The following is a 20,519-nucleotide window of genomic DNA, read 5'->3' as shown; positions in this document are numbered from 1 at the left end:
CCTGGCAGTAGTCTCTTCCAAGGTACGAGTACCTAGGTATATCTGGAGGTACCTGCGTTACTTTTGTATGTAGATATTTTATGGAGAACATTGTACAATTTTTTAACACGGATTAAAATAAGTTTTCGGCAAAACTTTCATTTTTGGTACAAGCTTTTATCGCAGACTAGGTACTTTTTTTCCACAGGCAACTAATACCCCAAACACAATTAGGTTGCGTTGTTTTATCACAGAGTTCCTATGGCCACCTTCTGTCTCCATCAACAGATCAGCTCGATGGTACCATAATATTGCATGGTCACCCGACTTACATGCAAATATTAAATCGCATGTCGCAGTTGCATGTAAGTTGCAAATTTTCAGCTTCATTGGAAGTCGCGGAGTGGGTCAAATTTAACTTTGAAGATTTGACCCGTACCTAACCTTGCCCACGTTGGCCACGTTGCCATCATTTGTATACAAAAATATTACCTACACTAGAACTAAGAATATCAATTTTTTCGTTTTATTTAGAATTGTTTAACAGTTGAGTCCCCGGCAAGCTCGGCCGAATTTCACCTTCCCATACAAACGGAGTTTCGTTCTCATTTTAAAACTACGTGTTGGATTGTAATTAAACTTTGAACTTTGCACATAGCCACATACAATGATAATTGAGGTATATTTAGGTCTGTAATTAGTTTATATAGCTCTAGTATATAAAACAAACGAAATAGAGCAAAAACAAGTTTTGCATGAAAAACTTAAATTCGTTGTATTTTTTTTACTATTGTATCTGAAGCTACATAAACTAATTACAGACCTACATATACCTTATCCTATATTGTAAATACAAAGTTTCAGAACAATCTAGCTAGTCGTTTTAAAATGAGAGCGTAACTACGTTTGTATGGAGAACCAAGCTTGCCGGGGACTCTTAAGTAATTAATAAGTATATGGTAAAGAATATTTCTTCGATTATTATTTTTTAAATTAAGCCCAACCAAAAAAAATTTGAAGAAGTCATAGGAATCATCATTCGATGCGAAAGGTAAGTATGAAGTAGCAACAAAAGCGTTTTATTTTTTCATTATGGTACTAAATAAGGAGGTAAAAGTTAAACAATCAATTGGAATCGTAATAATAATATATTACATATAAATAAATAACACTGAACGTTCTCACTTACCCACATAATACAAGTACTAACTTAATTGCAAAATATTATTTTTTCTACCAAAACCCGGCTAATATGCACCCCCACGGGCTGAAATTATCAGAAATTAAGTACCTATAGGAATATCTATAGAGTTAGACCTAGATAAGTCTGCAACGATTTTGATAGCACACGCAGTAGTGTTTTAAACTTCTATGAAATTATGACGTACATATAAATAACACTTCCACTGCGTATAGTGCGTATGCTATCAAAATCGTTGCAGACTTTTCTTGGTCTAACTCTTGTCACGTTTTTGTATGGTGTCAATATTCCGTGACTAGGTTTAATTTCTGATGAGCTCATGCTCTTTAATATGAACTAAAGTTACATTAGAATAGGTATCTAAGAAAGCTGGGGTTAGTCCCCATACAAAAAAAACAAATAATTTCATAGAAATCAAATATTTTTATATTATACTGTTCTTAGAGTAAATAATTTCATGATCTAAATACATTAAAAAAATTCAGTGATAAAAATATTGATTCATTGACCCATTGGAAATTATTTTACCATTTTGTACCTATGTAGTAGATACCTAGGTAACTCAACCGGCACGTATAGTTACTACCCAATTGGAAAAATGTTTATAGTTTTAACAGAATACTAATCCATAATATGCCCATTCGATGGTTTTCGACCTGCTGGCAAAAACTCACTCCTCATTAAAAATAGTAGAAGAAAGAGTTTGTAATCTCAATACTAAAAACTCATTCTGGACATTTATGAGTTAAGCTTTCTAATGCCAAATGCACCGATTTAAGATGAAAGTGGAGGACCCGCGCGAAATCACGTTTTCATACAAACATTAGTCCTCATTTTCCTCTCTCGATATTAACAGTCTTGAAAATATATTGACACTATTTGTTGTATATCATCACAGCTATTGAATTGAATTGAAATTCTTTATTTCGAACTTGACGTCCATAGGGTTAGGTCATACAATAACTTAATCTAGAGTTAGTATTACAATTAATTAGACAAAACAAACAATTGGACAAAACAAACAGAACAAAACATTACATAACAGAACATTACATTTATAAGTTTCGCGGCGGCGCAGCAACAGGTGCGTGTAGCTGCATGTACCGCTTGACTAGGGGCGAGTCCCAACGCTGCGCCAGCGTACTTAGGATGCTGTTCGTGCTGTTTCGGCTGCGATTGAGGAGTGACGCGCATCGCTTCCTCATGATGGCAAAAAAACAGTCTGTTTGAGCCTCAGCAAACATCGCTGAGGCACTACAATACCGCGGCAACCTGAACAGCATCCTAAATGCATCATTGTATTGAACACGCAGAGCGCCGTACGCCCTCTGCGTAAAGCTAGCCCACAGACCGCACGTGTAGAAAGTTTGACAAAAAGCTTTGAACAATATTAACTTTACTTTAGTAAAGACTACCACGTGCAAACCTGCGGGCCAACATGTTACAGCGGACACACAGCGCTCGGCGCTCCCGCTCGATGTCCTCGACGTCAGACAGTGTGTCTGTGACCCAGTGGCCCAGGTACTTAAATTTATCCACTCTCTTTAACGGCGTTCCACAAAGCTTAACCTCCTGCATTTGGTAACTTTTGTTGCCTGATTTAAATTGCAAGAGCTCGCTTTTAGACGCGTTGTACCTAAGCCCATGGGCCTCAGCATACGTTTCACAAATGCCTAACATTTTTATTAGACCCCCCATCGAGGGGCTCAACAGCACCATGTCATCAGCATAGCTTAAGTTGTTGACACACATGTCCTCTATGTGACATCCTACACAAGCGCTGCTGAGCTCCTCGATGAGGCCATTTATATATAGATTGAACAATGTAGGAGAGCTCAATCCACCCTGTCTGACCCCGCACTGCATCACGTACTCCTCGGACAAGGCACCCGCCCACTTTACACTATTTTTTGGTTACCATACCAATACTGAAAAAGAGAGATGACGCCACGGGGGACCGTCGTCTCCTTGAGTAATTTTCTCCACAATAGGTCGTAAGACACCATGTCAAACGCCTTCGACAAATCCAAAAAACAGGCAAATATCGGCGTCTCGCGTGACGTATAGTAATGGACGGTCTGCTTTAGACATAGGATTGCGCTTTCGGTCGATAGACCCGGCCTAAATCCGAATTGAGCATCGTTTAGTTTAATATTTTGTCCTAAAATATCATCAAACAAACCGTCCAATACCTTGGCCACAACAGTGGCGAGCGATATAGCTATGCTCACTACGTTTTTTTTTTAAATTTTTAATCATTATAAGTTAGCATTTAAAAATTTGTATGAAATCTATTTTTCGCGCCTAGTTTTTACAATAATAAAAAAATAAAAAAGTCAAACGTATAGCCGATGCCTACGTCATGTAAGTATTATAATATAATAATCATAGCTCAATAATGAAGTAGATTAAAACCCTGTACTCACAGTACAGTCGAAGGCAAAAATATCGATACAGACAAATGGCTCAAAAATATGTGAACACGACTTTATTGTCTACGGTTTAAGAGCGTACACATATTTTTGAAACTTTGGGAATGTATGTACGTTATATTTATGTCCTTGACCAGTGGTGGGCAAACTTTCCTCGTGGGGGCCAGAAACTTTAACAAATTTCCGAGAAGGGCCAGAATTGCAACAAAAATGCATTGTTATTATTTCACGGCCCATATATTAATTATTTCGAAGGACCTTCGGCGGGCCGGATAAGATCTTTTCGCGGGCCGGAGCTGGCCCGCGGGCCGTAATTTGCCCACCACTTCCCTTGACTGTACACGAGTTAGAATTCGCTACATCGTTACACATATACGTATTCTGATTTTAATAACAGGATATGAATTAGATCAGGAATAGTTACGGATCACATTCATATCCTGTTATTAAAATCAGAATAAGCCTGCAAGTCGTTCTTTCTTTGATTAAATATCTTGAGAGATGGAGTATTTCACAGCCCGAAGGGCATTCTAAAAACTCATAGTACTGATAGTAAACTTAATTAAAATATACTAATTAATATATTTAAGGTCAGTTGATATCCAAAACAACCGAATAGTAAATCTGTTACAAGTATAGTCGAGTTCACAAGCATCTTTTACAAAGCCAACGTTCCAAAAATATATTTACACGCCTCTAAGCTCCACTTGCACCATCCCACTAAACCGGTGTTAACCGCTAATCCAGTGTCGAATTGTATTGGTAACCATGATAACTCCAGGTTTAACCGGTTAACACCGGGTTAGTGGGATGGTGCAAGTGGCGCTAAGACGTGCAAATGTATTTTCGGAATGTTAGCTTGTGAGGATGTTTGTGAATGCGACCGTACTCTTGTGTCTCTTGTGAACCTCCAAGTAGCTTTGTTATTAAAGAAGATATTTGTTTTTTGTATTGTGGTTATCAACCGACGATATGACTGCACCATTTGGTTAGTCGTCTCTCCTCGTTATTCTTATTTGGTGACCTCGTATGGGAAACAGCAGCAGCTCCATCTTGAGTGGTCCAACTTCATCCGCGTCGATTTTGAATGATCTAATGATCGTGGAAATGACGCTCTTGAGTATTAACATTCCGTAATTCCGTCCTGGAAGGAAATCATCCGTTAATTTAGAGTGTAGGCATTATGTAGTAAAAAATTGGAAGCAAATCAAATTCTGAATCCGTTGCCCATTATGCAAAACCGGTTTGGGTCAAATTTGACTGCGTCAGGACCCTGCTAAATAAACCGGTGAAACGCGAACCTGCTCCGCTAGCGCTAGTTGCTAAGGTTCTTTGGTCAAACTCACCTATACAATTTCTTGGCCCGAAGCTGAAGGGCACAAAGGCCGCTCGGTGAAGGTCAGCAGAGCGCTCCGGCAGAAACCGGTCCGGGTCGAACTTGTCCGCGTCTGGGCCCCACACCGCCGGGGACCGGTGCAACGCGAATGAGCCCACCACCGCTCCTGTGCCTGCCGGCAGCGTGATGCCGCTCCCCGCTAGAACAATAAATAAATTTATTCTCTCTGACTTGGTTCAGGCTTAGAGTATTGGAAGGAGCTATATAAAATTACCATATTATGATATACCTATGTTTACTTACGAAGATAAACGTCTTTATCGACGTTGCGGGCGATGATTGGTACAACTGTGTAAAGCCGCATGCTTTCTTTTATCACTCTTTCTAGATACATCATTTGTGGAATGTCTTCTTTGGTAGCACCGCGTTTGGAATCACCGAAAATTTCTCTTTGCCTGAAAATAAATCATACGTCATCCAAAGTATTATAGGTATTCAAAAATGGAATATCATAATTATCATATCATTATCCTTTAAATGTCCTACTACTTTCTGACTTAGAATTGTCTGAATGTCCTTTAGTCTCCCCGCTGCCTCAGTAGGAGTACTTCGAAGATGACTCAGTAGGGGTACCACTTCAGTATACGAAGGTTTTCATACAATAAATTGTGTTTTTTTTATCTAAATGGGCACTTTATCAAATGGGAACAATGAGATCTTTGAACTCAATCTCTCTCTTACAGAAAGGAAATGTATCTGCAACTGACTCCTGCATAACTCCATCCTCTATAATATTCTCATTCATGGTTAGCAAGCAGCATTAAGCATGTAATTGTAAGCGGTAGTCAACGTTAGTCTATGATTATCTTGATAGTGTCGGTGTCTATAGGTATGTCTACGATGTCACCTATCTGTGAAGTAGTTAACTCTCCTATAAACGATACGTGTGTATAACTTACTCTTCAACAACTTTTTCTTGTGCATCCTTATTCATTCCCAGCAGCATCAGCGTGTAAGCGATGGTCAGCGCAGTGGTGTCATTGCCGGCGATCGTGATTGAATCGATGTGTTCACGAAGCTGCTCATCGGTAAACTCGATCTCACGTCCGAACAGGAGATATAGCACAGCTTTCAATTTGCCATCTGTAATAAAAATATGTAATGCACGAGTGAAATAGTTCCGGTCACGTTTCGCTGAAACGAAAATTTGTACAAGTAAATCTGTTGATTTATTATAATTAATTATAAATGCTATTTGCACATCTTAATACCTACCTACTTAATTACTTTTAATTATTATAAGTAAGTACGGAAATGTTTCCACTAAGCGGCGATCACTAAACTTTTAAAGTTAACAGAAAACTTTAGAATATCTTCGTTGTGATCTTTAATTGAAACCTGCAACTATTTTTGCAATTTACATAATGCCACTCAGTGGTTAAGGGTCCCCGGCAAGCTCGGTTCTCCATACAGATGTAGTTCCGCTCTCATTTTAAACGACTAGCTAGATTGCTCTGAAACTTTGTACTTACAATAAGATAAAGTATGTCTATGTCTGTAATTAGTTTATACTTTTATACTTCAGATACCATAGTAAAAAAAATACAGCGAATTTAAGTTTTTCATACAATGCTCTATTTTGTTTGTTTTATAAACTGGAGCTATATAAACTAATTACAGACCTAGATATACTTCATGCCATTTCATGTGCAAAGTTTCATTACAATCCAACACATAGTTTTAAAATGAGAGCGGAACTACGTTTGTATGGGAAGGTGCAATTCGGCCGAGCTTGCCGGGGACTCTTTTTTGTTAACTTTTTTGGACGTCGTAAAGTAAACTTTTTGTTATATTCATTTATGCTTGCCCAGGATAGGTTTTGTTCATTCCTGCCACAAAGTTGGCTATTGACCTACAACTTCTATAAGTGTAAGGTTAAGTTTTAGTGCACGTGCTTTAAATGTCAAGTTTAAAACACAGGCAAAGGCACGTGCGGAATAAAACAAATATGGCCTCGCGATTTTATAGGTGCGTTGGATCAATAATTATTCATCATTGACGTCTGCGGTTGGTAAATACTGTTGGATATTTGTCAATAAATAATACTATGATCCGCAGTTTACGTAACTTAGTTTAACACTTAGACAGGCAATTACCACGGAGTTGGCCACTTATGTCAACCACGTTTTCCTATAAATCTGTTGTCATATAAAGTTATGGTTATCGTTCATTGTTTACCAAACACTTCGACTTTGTTGAGGCACTTTAACAGGGCTATTATTTTATTCATCACCGAGGGTATTGCCAAAGGCAGCCGTGTAAGAACATCAACAATCTCATTATACTTCCTCAACCTCATATCTGCAACAATCATTTGATGGTTTTTGTCATCAAATGAGTGTTGCAGATACGAGGTTGAGTAAGAATAGCGACGATATAACGTGTTGTTTTTGCGGATGTCGGGGTCACATTTATATTGGTTATTCGGAGGCGATACATTTGCAAACCGTTGACAATATACGGTCAGGTCATACTTGGGGGCCGAGAATAATTTACTAGCAAATAGACAATGTGAGAACAAACATCTAAGGAGTATTTTATACTGTGTCACTTGAGATTTCCGGAAGTAAAATAAAATACTTTAACATAATCTAGAAGTAGGTGCTTGACATTGATCGTTTGAGTACATACCTGTGTTATTGTTGTGCTTGTTCTTCTCGTACTCCATACGTTTCTTTTTAACAACCTGTAATGATAAAAAAATTTGGTGATCAATAATCATCAGAGTCCGGAATAGGTTGCCATTATGGACAGTCATAGTGACTTCTCATCTGAGATTAACAAGTGGCAAGATGAGACCGACATTCCATAATTATTTATGATGTTTTTAAAATTTGATCAGGGTGACGTGGTTTTTACGAGTCTGCTGTTAATGGCAATGGACTCAAGATCGGAATTTTTGCGGCGGCAAAACAAAAGAAGACGCATATATTTTTATTGATATCGATAATTTTTGATAAGTAAAAATCGGATCAGCATTATATTTAAAATTTATTTAGTCGTCTTATAATTTTGTATGCAAAAGTAAATTAAAATACTTATCACGAATAAATGCAATGATTTATTTGAAACCGAAGTCATTTTTTCTTTCGTGTCGTCGTGTGTGTGTTGTGTGACTTGTGTGTCGTTCATTTATTTCGGTCTATAGTTTAAATCAGTGGTGGGCAAACTTTCTCCATGGGGGGCCAAAAAGTTAAAAAAAATTTAAAGGAGGGCCAGAATTGCAGCAAAAATGTATTTTGATTTGCGATTATCGTGGGCCAATGTCATATACTAATTATTACTAACCCGGGGTTAACTGGTTAAACCTGCAGTGGAGTTACCATGGTTACTAGTACAATTAGACACTGGGTTAAAGGTTTAACCGGTTAACCTCGGGTTAGTGGGATGGTGCAAGTGGCGCTTAGGGTATGATTTATTTTATTTAAAATTAATTATTGCGCTGTCGATATTCATTAATTTCCCATAATTATCCTTTTATAACTTTTAAATTAATAAAGTTGAGAAATAGATTAAGGGTCGGTTGCACCAAACTGTTTGTCATCGTTAAAGAGTTCGCTAAATTTTATTGTATGGAAAGTTTCATAATAAACTACCGCGGCGCGCCGGGTGACGTTGATCAGTCTGTCAAGTGCGGATGGTGCAACTGGCACTAAGAAAGAGATCTTAATCATTGACACCAAGTGAAGTTAAACACCTTTTCGTACCTACACAATAACAGCATTATAGGTACATATAATACCTTAGTGAAAAAGATAAGTACGGTTGCGTAGGCAAGGTGCCAATCATTAACGCTCCGTAGCGAACGAAAGGCAACTGTCTCTGTTGCACTAATTATGCAAGAGTGATAGAGAGAGGATAACTACGCTACTTGCATCTTGTCTACGTACCCTCCTAAACCAAAAAAAGGATAGACTATCATAGATATGTTGTGCAAGTTTTATTATTTTAATTAAGTAAACAATTTTTCTTACAACTCGCAACTATCGATATCGATAAAATAGTTATTTTCACGAACAAAATTGCGACAGTATTATGTTTTTCCGTAAAAATTCCGACATCTGCTAAATTAACAAATCAATGATACCATTTAAAATAATAACATTAATAACTCCTAGACCTCACAGTGTGCGCGTCAACTAATGCAGAGTATTAGGTATTTCCATAACATGGTAGACCCCCCAGAGTGTGGGTACAGTCGAAGGTAAAAATATCGATCCAGACAATTGGCTCAAAAATATGTGAACACGACTTTATTGTCTAAAGTGTAAGAGCGTACACATATTTTTGAGACTTTGGGAATGTGTATATATGTATTTATGCTCTTGACGGTATGCTCACAATATAGGTAAGACGTACGTAATACAGACGAGTATAGTAGTAGGGGGAACCCTGTTCGGCCACAGAATAACTAATAGTACTACCGTTCGGCGTTACGGAGCTAACTAATAGTTATAACTATCGCCGCCGGACTTATTAAAATCATCATATCTTTAATACTACTATGTATAATGAAAGGCCATTGCTACACAATATCGATTGTGACTAGTTACGTGTTATCGATACATAATTTATACGTAAACTACAAAAATCAAAAATAGAAAAAAGGAGAGGCAGAGGAAGACCGAGACGTGCGTTTTTGGACCAAGCCAAGGAGAAAATCAACGTAGTGACGTATCAGGAGCTCAAAACAGTGGCAGAAAGAAGAACGGAGTGGCGGTTACTCCACCGACAAGAGCCAGGCTCTTAAGAGTTATGATGACTGCACTGCGTTATACCTATACCATTAGGATAGTATAAGCAGGTATTAATGGTTATTATGGAATAATATTAACATCAATAAATTGCTCTGATAATTAGCTTAAGATAATATATATGTACATATTATTAACTATTCATAAGTGCTTGTTGCTAGGCCTACATGAATCAAGTATATTTTGAACTTTGAGTATACCTACTATAGAGAATGTTCGTTTGGAATTATATGAATGGGCCCTATCATTACTTTTGAAATCGTTGAATTTAGTATGATTCACGGTTAATAACCGGTTTTTTTTTTGTACAAAGGCAGGTATGTCGGAGTTCGTGGCTGATATGACAGTCATATAATCAGATTAAGTTAGTAATAAAAAAAATCGGCCAAGTGCGAGTCGGACTCGCGTTCCAAGGGTTCCGGACATTACACAATTTTTAACAATTTATTTTTTTAATGTGAAATTTGAGTGAAAATGTCTTTAAAAAACCCGTAGGGGTCGGATCAAAAACTAAGTAATTAAGTCCGACTCACGCTTGACTGCACATTTCTAATCTCCTGTCATCTATAGGTAAAGAACTATTTTGTGTATTTTTTTTTTCAAAACTAGAGCCAGTAGTTTCGGCGATAAAGGGGGGAATGGTAATTTTTTGTCAATTTTCTTTAATAACTTCTAAACTATTTATTTTAAAATTACAAAAAACATATATATATTTGAGATTCTTAAAATAAGCTCATTTGATATGTAACACGATATAGTTAAAAAACTTTATTTTTTAATTTTCTCATTTACCCCCCAAAAGTGGCCCCCATGTTTAAAATTCATTTGTTTATGTTACATGTCCGTCTTTGGGTCACAAATTTACATATGTGTACCAAATTTAAACTTAATTGGTCCAGTAGTTTCGGCGAAAATGGGCTGTGACAGACGGACAGACAGACAGACGCACGAGTGATCCTATAAGGGTTCCGTTTTTTCCTTTTGAGGTACGGAACTTTAATAACCATGTTATATCAATTTAACCGGTTTGTTTATACGTAAGTAATGACTTGAATGATCTTTAAACTGGTTAAATGACGAAACGTTGACTATGAATGAACCCATTATGTAAAAGTTGGCATCTACTTATAACTGATATGACATTATTCAATACTAACTTACTACGCTACTGACATATCTACATATATTTATATTATGGTTTTGGATTTATCGATTGTGGAGATCATTTAATGAGAAATTCAGGAAGGTGATTGTGTATTTTGCATGTTATTTATTATGTATAATTAGGTTTTTTTTATACCACCCCAGGTGCATAAGTACTATAAGTAGCCTATGCACAATTGCACACTGCGTCGAAATGCCCAGCCTAATTAACTAATGTTGTAATAGATGTTGACCAAGTTATGATTTTTTTTTCGAAAAAAATGTACGGACCAGGAATAAAAAACCAATTAATTTAAAAAACCGCAAAACAAACCGTAATATCCTTGCAGATGTTTGTACTACGAATTGTCTACATATTTCCGTCACGAGTTCTTTTTTTTTAAATCGTAAATTGTTTATATGGAAAAGTGGTATAAAGATAAACCGAAATTGACATTTTAAAGTTTTTTAATTGAAATGGGGTTTGCTTATCATTGTTATGCTAAACTATGAATTTCAAAGGATTTGGCTGGAAAATATTGATGATTTAAAAAAAAAATGTATGGAGCAGGAACAAAAAATCTATATAATCAAGAACCGCAGAAAATACCGTAATATCCTCGCAGATATATCGCTTATACCACGAATTATTTGTGATTTTTTGGCATTCTTCATATTTCCGAAACGGGAGCGGTTTTTTTAAATCGTTTATTGTTTTTGTTTCTATGGAAAAGACAACGTAAACCAAAGTTGTAACTTTAAGATTTTTTGAATGAAATGGGTTTTCACGAGCATTATTATGCTACCCTGTGAATTTCGCATATAAACAATATATATTGACTTTCATCTCCCGTAGGACTTGAGGTTGAACTAGAATCTGGGCTCTGGAGTAGTATTACTTTATTGTACACAACACAGGTTTACATAAAATTTACAGAAATAGAGGTACAAAGGCGAACATATACCTATAAGGGATCTCTTCCAGCTAACCTTCGAGTAGATGAGGGGAGAATTCTACTCAGATAGAAAAACTTACGGAATACACAATATCATTTTAATTTTTTTTGTGAATGCAGAGAAAGAATCACCATACCTCATCAGTAAATTTATGCGTGAGCTTGATGCTTTCGTCATGCTCTTTCGCGTAGGAGGTGAGGTTGAACAGGAAATCTGGCTGCAGCCACACCTTGAAGAAGCGCATGTTGAGAATGGTCATGACCGTGTGGCGCGCGCGCAGGTATGGGGTATCGGGCTTCTCTTGCACGTCCATGCGCTCGCCCATTGCAGTTTCTGTAATAACACCCTTATGCTTTGGTCTCTGAGGAATTGAGGATTGCTTAATTCCCATACAATGTGACGTAGTATAGCGTCGACCGGTAAACACTGCCTAAAATCCAATTTTGAAACGGGTTTTTGGGTTTTAGATTTTACCATTTGACACGATTCAGAACTTGTTAAACGATTTTAACTTTACTAGCGTTGTTACGCAACAAATCATATTTTATTATTCCTTACCAAACACGATGTCCAGTGTGCAGGCGGTAATAAATTTCAGGACATCAAAATCTCCCTTCCCGACCATCGAGTCCAGTTTTTCGACCAAAACATCGGCCTGAGCCGCAAACACTGCCAGGTACTCTTCCACCACTTTGTTGTTGAACACTGATCTCATCACTTTCCTGTGAGATTTCCATAGTTCCACTGAAAAAATGGGGTTGGGATTAATGCTGAAGCGCCGAATATTCGGCATAAGATGTGAACATTTTGAGTCACGTTAATTGTGAAAACTGTTCGCCAACAAACACGTTTGCTAAGATTTAACTTTTATTGCTCTGAATGAATTTACATAGTTAGAGTCAATCAAACCAGACCCATGATAGAGTTAAACCAAGACAAGTCTGCAACGATTTTTATAGGATACGCAGTGCAAGTGTTATTTTAAACGTCAAACTTCTATGAAATTAAAACATATAAATAACACTAGCACTGCGTACGCTATCAAAATCGTTGCAGACTTTTCTTGGTCTAACTCTAAAAATAAAATTATTTGTAATCAACAAATGCTCAAAAACAGGGTCTTTTGAAGTATATATAATAGGGTAAAATTAATAAAAGTCATAGATTTACCCATATCCGTGAGTCTAGTATTTGTAATTGCTTAATTTTCGCACTTACGTAGGTGTTAACATTGACGTTGTGTTGACGTTGTGCTAGGCGAAACTTTACAAAGATATATTTTTTAGCCTATATAGAATAGAATAGAAAAAGATTTTATTCGTAAGCACAAACAAACATTACATAATATAAGACAAACCATAAAATAAGATTAAAGTGCCACGAAATGACCTCATCTCAGCATAATGCGCTATACTTAATTAGCACATACTATGTAGGTACTAACGTGGTGTGACAATATAATGCGAAGTAGGTATGTTTTCGATTTCTGGATTCTTCTGAATTATTTATAACTATGATATCATTCCAACATGGTCATTGACATTATAACTACGAATACTACGATAAACAATCGTGTACCTAGGTAGGTACCCACACGTTTAAATTACTTTTTAGCAGTTTCCGATATTTCGTCATGGAGATACGTTGTTAGATTTCTTTTCCTACAATTAGTATAGGAAAACCAAAAGGGATGCACAGCCGCGTTTATCTAATCAACTACTGTGATGACCTATCAGCTACCATTAGTTTGGCACTGATATCGCTAGCGTGAACGTAACTTACTTTTTAATACAGTGGCTTAAAAAGTGCTACTTTTCGTGGCTGTTTAGCGTGCGGAAAGTTGGTTTTTCAACACACTTGCTCAAAACGACGTTTTTATTTCACCGATTTTTGGCTCATAATCCTAGATATTAAACACGCGTGCTCTTTCAGTGTATTATTCCACTCGTGCTTTTTCATTATATTATCCGACTGAGTTAAGAAGCTAACTGATTGCTAATAATATGCATGGAAAGGGAGCCTTCTTTAATTGGTCGTACTGGCGGGCACGGGCGCGCCCGACCGCCTGCGCAGTGCGTGGCCCGGCCGGCCCGACCGCCGCCGCGCCGCCTGCGGCCGGGGCGAGCGAGGGCCGGCCGGCAGTACGAGTATGACAGATGAAACACACAATACTAACTGTTTTACCTATTAAAATTTGATTAATATGAAAGTTTCTTTTTTTCTCGCAAGTGTGTTGAAAAACGTCGTATGAAACGCGTGTGCATTGGTCATTACACACATCGGCTTTCTTATTGCGCGCTCGCTTACAGCTCGCGCGCACAATATCGCCTCGTGTGTAATGACCAACTTAGTACACTTGTATCATAATGTACTATTCGCGAACTAGGGCTTTTTACTTTTCCAATTTTTTAAAATTTTTACTTGTTCCAATTCATGACTACTTATTGATGAGTGTTAATATTAGTTTCCTTTAAACGTCGTAATCAACATTAAAACCTACTGTTAATGTAAGAATACGAAAAATATGCATATTTCATATTTTATTACTTACCACTTCATCATTATAAGTATTATAACACGTTTATTTTTTAATGTTGAAAAACCGTTCTTAATAAGTTGTCTGAATGGAACGGAACGCCTGTCAAAGAAGAGGCGTATTTTCTTACTGCAAGAATGTTTTAAGTTTCCAAAGGCAACATTCGATACTGTTTTTATAAATATACGATACACAAATAATCGTAAATAACGATATTTAGGAATTTAGGTAATAATAGTACAATGTTTTAATATTTACAATTGTTTCTGTATTATAGAATATGCATTTGAAAAAAAACTTTCATTGAAGTGGGTTCAATAATAATAACAAAATCTATTCTAGACTCTAGTCGAATAAAACACCTCTTCATAATGTCAATGTCAATGATGTCACAGAATTAATAATATAAAAGTTTCGAACTCCATTCCTTACTTGTTGCTTTTCTTATTTTTTCGCAACTGTATTAAAAAACGTCGTTCGATACACGTGCGGATATGTCATTCTTCACTCGTCCCGAGTCTTGCCACTCGGTACGGCACGGCTCGTGGCAAGATATCTCAGTACTCCTGGAGTAATGACATACTTTCCGCACTAGCATCGAAATGTACTATTCTATGCATCTCGCTTGTACTGGCATATTAGTGCGAGCGAGATGTATAGAAAGTAAATTACGTACAGTTGTAGTGCATAATTATTTTCCATCGTACATATTTTCACGGAAACTGAAGTATCATGACGAATGCGAAGGTTTCCGAAAAAGTACGATGGAAAACAATTATGCACTACATACTACATCTGTAGACGTTAGCGTATAAATGTCAGTTTTGTAACTGTCACTACTGTCAGTGACTCGTGGTACGGGTAGGTACTAGTACTTACAAGGTGCAACAAATAAACCATATCCCAGCCATGGTCTGAGGAAGCGGTACACTACGTCCTTGTCTAAGCAGTTGTCCAAAACTACTTGAACGTCTTCGGGATTCGCAAGAGCTGCAACAAAAATAAGTTACCAATAAAGAAAAATATAAAATTAACGTTCTAGAAAAAGTTAACGAACTTACGAATTTATAAACAATAATACAAGAGTTACCTAAGTTTAAAAAAATCTTACCGACATACAATTTAGGCCCCAACCAAATTTTGACTGTACCCTTATGCTTGAAAGCCAGGTTAGCGATGTTTTGCAAGTTTTGTAAAATTTCTGTAACAAATGAAATTAATATATATGTATATAGTAGACGGCATAATCTGCATAGTATGGCCTTTTTGAATCTCGTGACATAATATAGTTACATTAGTTACGCATTCGTCTTTTTAGGGTTTCGTACCAAAAAGGTACAAAAGGAACCCTTATGGTGAGACTGTCCGTTTATTAAATATGAAAGATGCCCCCGTCGAAAATTTCAAAGTCTAGTTTCATAGTGAAAAAAAAATGATTTATGAATGAAAATGTAAGTTTACCAATGAAAGATCATGAAATTTTTACATAGCATTAACATATTTTCATTAATATTACAGGAAAAATATAATCACGCCTCTATTTTGAAAACTTTTTTGAAATGAATCAGTCCTTTGACAAACTATATGTGTGGTAATGGTAATCTCGAGGCCTTCCTACACTGTTCATTAACTGGAGTCTGATATTAAGTATAAAATATAGGAAGACCGGGCAGAGGTAGAACCCCGATTCTGATTCCGAGATACCGCATTAGATTTCGTGCCGGTGCCACTAATTTACCAGCCGTGGGCATAGTGCGGATGGCAAGCTTTTGCAAGGCAAAGAGGCGATTCCAATCAGTGTCGTGGGCGCGCAGCTCAATACCGTAGGTCAGTGTAAGTGCACTGTCGCACCGTACCTCTCCCAGTGGTGTTCTATAAGGGTATAGAGCCTGACAATATATAAGGGCAATTAATCGTATTATTTTAATGCAACTTACTTTCTGTGTTCCCAATAAAGAGCATCGCGTTCCCCAGCAGCGGCACGCCAGGCAGCGAAGGCAGCGAAGCTGTTGCTTTCTCGAATCGTTGAGTGTGGACAACCCATAACACCCACGAGGCACATGCCGATAGAAATAGCAGCAATAGTATAATCATATTTAAACCTGTAAGAAAAAAATCGTGAAGTATAATGGTCATTAATTCCTAAGTTGTTAGGACTATGGACAGAAAAGCCGTCAGAGATGTATTACGATTAGACATTTGGCATTGACCATAATATTTATTCTGTCATATATCATAAGAGAACAAAAAAAAAAGATATTTTGTCGTGAAAAACACCTCTTTAAGGGCTCATCCAAAGAGCATAATAATCACTACGGGCTCATCATTAGGTACCGTTAATAAAGAACCCTTTTACACTATATTACTATAATGGTGACTTGCATAGATAACCAACTATGGCGGAAAAGGCAACACAATTAGGTTTTCCCCATGATGATATGTGCCATCAAAAATTTATTGTAATAAAAATACCCATTTTATTTTTTTGTATTGGCATAGATTATATTTTATTCGATCTGTTACGCAAAACTATCTACGTAAGCAAACATTATTTTATTTTAAATAGTTGTCATAGTAATAATATCAAAAGTATAAAACGGTATCTAACGTATTTTTAAAAGGAAATTAAACGAGTGTAGTCGCCATCACATACTTCGGAACGGCCAAGGTGCTCTCAAATATCTGAACCCCCCTCTGTTCTGAAGAAGTGCGTGTTCAGATATTTTTGAGCACCTTGTGGCCCCTCCGAAATATCTGATGGCGACTGTACCTGCAAAAAAGAAAGCCCGGTTCTTAAACTTGCCTACTTTCGAACTTTAATATTTTATAGGTGTGAATGTGAATGGGTTCAAATTTTGCGTCCATGCTCGCTAGTATAAGATATAAGAAAAAAATAAAAATAACGGTAGACCTTCTTTGGTATAGGTAACTTACTAATATATAAATTGATACTAGTATCAATTAGATAGAGCAAATAAATACGTAAAGAGCTATAATCACTTAAGGGGATCCCATGCCCCAATAACCTTCGATCTGTCTGAATCTCTTAGTTTTCTAATGTTTTTTTGTAGCTTATTATTTTAACAGCAACGGCTTTAAGCAATTAGTATCCCATATTTACTTCAAAGTTCGTTGTCTTCGAGATATTTGGCATCAAAGTTGAACAATTTTAGACACAAAAAACCGGTTTTCTGCCCATAACTTTTGTGTTAATTAGTTTAAAATTAAAACCTCTGACTAGTTTTTAGAAACATCAAAGACGAACCCAAATACGTAGTTTTCGTATATTATGTAAGATCTTTCACAGCAATCGAGATACGAAAAAACTGTTTTTTTAGACAATGTATAAAAAAGTCATAAAAAAATAAGTATTCATTTCATTCAACATTCGGTAGACAAAAATGGAGATAAAAGATTGAAGAACCTATAGCCGTTTGTCTTATATCTATCTGTAGTTCAAAAGTAGGAGATGCGATTCAAAACTTGTCAAAAATCGATTAAAACCTCGGGTAGCCCCTTAAGATTTGTGAAAAAGGTGTGATTGTTTTGTATGAGAATTGTAAGGGGGAAATTCAAGAAGCTGGTGGGGGAAACGGCACAATTTTCAGACACTGGCAACTGGCAACACCAGGTTTCATGAAGAATGGGAGCCCTACTACAAGGATCAAACGATTTAGAAGTCAAACTGCGGTCTATTAATAGCAAAGATAGATATAACTCCGTAATAGATGGATACAGTCTAAGGAAAAAACGTGCCTCGAAAATCAAGAAAACTTGATTCTCGATCAGATGGCGCCACTACCTTTGGCCTACTCTCGTATAGATAAATGGCGTTGACGATGACGGTTTCGTTTGTTATTTAACAATTTTAACGCATATCAGTGAAAGAACATGGGTCAAAATCATTTAAAATAATTAATATAACAAATGCTAATAAAAAAAATCATTTATCCGTATATAAATACATATTTTGATATTTTCGTTTTTAGTTTTGATCGTGTGTCGATAGATGGCAGTGAATTTACTGCGGTTACAAAATTTACTATGACAGTACCGCTCTATCCTTTTGTATCTTCTTTGATTAATAGTAATAATTATGCAAGTGGTGCTAGCACCACCCCACCCTAAGGTCTCTAGTAGTAATAGTTTTGCAAACGACACTATTCTAGAGACTCTCTAGAACAGTGTCGTTTGCATAACTATTACTACTAGTGAGTCTAGTGACCCGTAAAAGTCAATTAAAATTAAAATATAGTATTTCTTTATGGTGGGTATGAAATTAAATTATGGGTCGACTGATTTCATGCGCGTGCAGATAGTAAACGTGAACTCTGAGATTATAATAACTCGAGATTGGGGGCTTTAACTGAAACTGAATGTGAAATTTACACCTCATTTTTCAGCCTGAAACTGAAAATGTAACCAAAATTTTGATAATTGTCCGTTTGTGCAGGCCATGTAATGATTTTTTATGTAACGCGACAAGAGCTTTTACTGATACAGAAGATTTACTACAACATTTCAATATGAATTCTATATTTCGAAAATACGCTGGCCCCTTGATTTATTGTTTAACATCCTTATTTAGATAAGCGTGAGTTATTTATTAGCGTCGGGGACCCTTTTTAAAGTTTCGTGGGTAACTTTTTATAGCTACGCCATGTCTGATTGTTCGCGGCAGCGCAGCAACTTATATTTCTCAAAAAGAATGGTTGTCCTTAAAAACCGTTTTTTGTGGAATTTTATTATACAAAAATTTAATCTTTCTGGAAGTCTAAGGATGGCAATCATAGAGAATGTGATACGTTTTTAAAAAACATATTTTTTTTTACAATAAGACCTAGGGGCCTAGCCAAGTGACAATCGTACATCGATATACGCCAGACGAAAAAAAAATGTATCAGGATGACTGATGCTACTAAAAGTCACATGATTATTTCCATACATTATTTGAGTTTTGGTTGACGTTTTCTATCAAGGATTGTCATTTTGACTAGGCCTCCAGATGCCTTTTGCAGATAGATTTTTTTAAATGTAAACTGTAGCCGATTTTTTTAAAGGCTTAATAAAGCTGAAAAACACTTACACTATACCTAGTCCGTTTTTTATTCAGATTAGAAATCTTATAATCAGGCATCGTAAACTGCGAGCGAAATCCATTGAAGTACTAGGGTTGTTGTCAAGTTAAAGTACGTCATTTCAATGGATTTCGCTCGCAGTTTACGATGCCTGCTCCTGTACCTGAAAAGTAGTGGTAACGTTTTTCCTCCAAAATGAAATCTGAGTGCACCGCAATATTAGATATCATAGGAACCCTAGCATTTCAGAAGAAAAAGTAACTTTTGAGGTTAGAAAAATTCAAATCTAAAAAAACGGGGTATATGTAAAGTTGACACTGTCTAATAAATTTGGATTTATGAAGTATAATTTCATTTTTAATCATTAATTTTAATAATTATGTATAAAATATCAACTTTACTTACCAAAATTAATTTAATTAAAAATCCATAAAAAAAAGCACTAACACTGAATGCTAAAACCGGGCTACAGTACGGACGGGCAGAATCCGACTCAGTTCGATATTAATCCAAGATTTTCCAAGATCGGGTAATGCTGTGTTGACTTTATTAAATAAATATTTGCCTAAACACACAAAGCCTTCCACTAAACACGAAATTTGCTTAACCGAGACCTTTAAGTTACGATCCACGTTAAATCTATTCAAGAGTCAATACCTATAGGCTGCGTCTTCTCAAGAACTTATAGAGAAAATGATATCCAGATTACACTTGCGAAACATAGCAATTCTAACCAGTCAAGGACGCTTTTAGTTGGTGCGGCGAGTTCCGTATATAATTTCAAAATCTCATCGATGTAAATAGGTATCATACTCGTATATCGAGTGGTATCATATCAAATATTGTTTTCTCGTGGCGTTATTTGCCAGACGTATTTTTTGCCTTCCATCAATTTATAATGAGATTCTTTTTAACGAACAGGTTTATTGAGAAATGAGCACTTAAATACTTTAATTAGTAAAAAAGCTCCAAAAAAATAAGTGATTCCAGTGATGAAGATGATTTAACGCCTGTGGATGTTGCACTTTCCTCGCTATAGTGAG

General features: G+C 36.4%; 1 protein-coding gene across 1 annotated transcript; it reads right to left on the bottom strand.

Moving 5' to 3' along the window:
- Nucleotides 1-4,581: 4,581 nt before the first annotated feature.
- Nucleotides 4,582-19,899, bottom strand: LOC134746668 (cytochrome P450 4c3-like). The gene is made up of 11 exons (XM_063681175.1): nucleotides 19,882-19,899; nucleotides 16,336-16,500; nucleotides 15,510-15,599; nucleotides 15,278-15,388; nucleotides 12,421-12,606; nucleotides 11,999-12,195; nucleotides 7,640-7,694; nucleotides 5,908-6,091; nucleotides 5,252-5,403; nucleotides 4,959-5,147; nucleotides 4,582-4,756 (listed from the first exon to the last, which is right to left on the bottom strand). The coding sequence occupies exons 2-11, from the start codon at nucleotides 16,490-16,492 to the stop codon at nucleotides 4,602-4,604; spliced, it is 1,476 nt and encodes a 491-aa protein (XP_063537245.1). The 5' UTR covers nucleotides 16,493-16,500; nucleotides 19,882-19,899; the 3' UTR covers nucleotides 4,582-4,601.
- Between the last annotated feature and the right edge of the window lie 620 nt (nucleotides 19,900-20,519).

This window comes from Cydia strobilella, chromosome 13 (assembly GCF_947568885.1).
Source record: "Cydia strobilella chromosome 13, ilCydStro3.1, whole genome shotgun sequence".
Taxonomy (NCBI): domain Eukaryota; kingdom Metazoa; phylum Arthropoda; class Insecta; order Lepidoptera; family Tortricidae; genus Cydia; species Cydia strobilella.
The sequence above is the reverse complement of the archived record's forward strand: the minus strand, read 5'-3'. Positions and strand labels throughout refer to the sequence as shown.

Excerpts from the sequence above, each read along its gene's own strand:
- LOC134746668 (XM_063681175.1), bottom strand. The coding sequence starts at position 16,492 with ATGATTATACTATTGCTGCTATTTCTATCGGCATGTGCCTCGTGGGTG. Across the intron at positions 12,196-12,420 it reads CACACTGGACATCGTGTTTG|AAACTGCAATGGGCGAGCGC; the intron begins GTAAGGAATAAT and ends GTGTTATTACAG. Across the intron at positions 5,148-5,251 it reads CGATAAAGACGTTTATCTTC|CGGGGAGCGGCATCACGCTG; the intron begins GTAAGTAAACAT and ends TTATTGTTCTAG.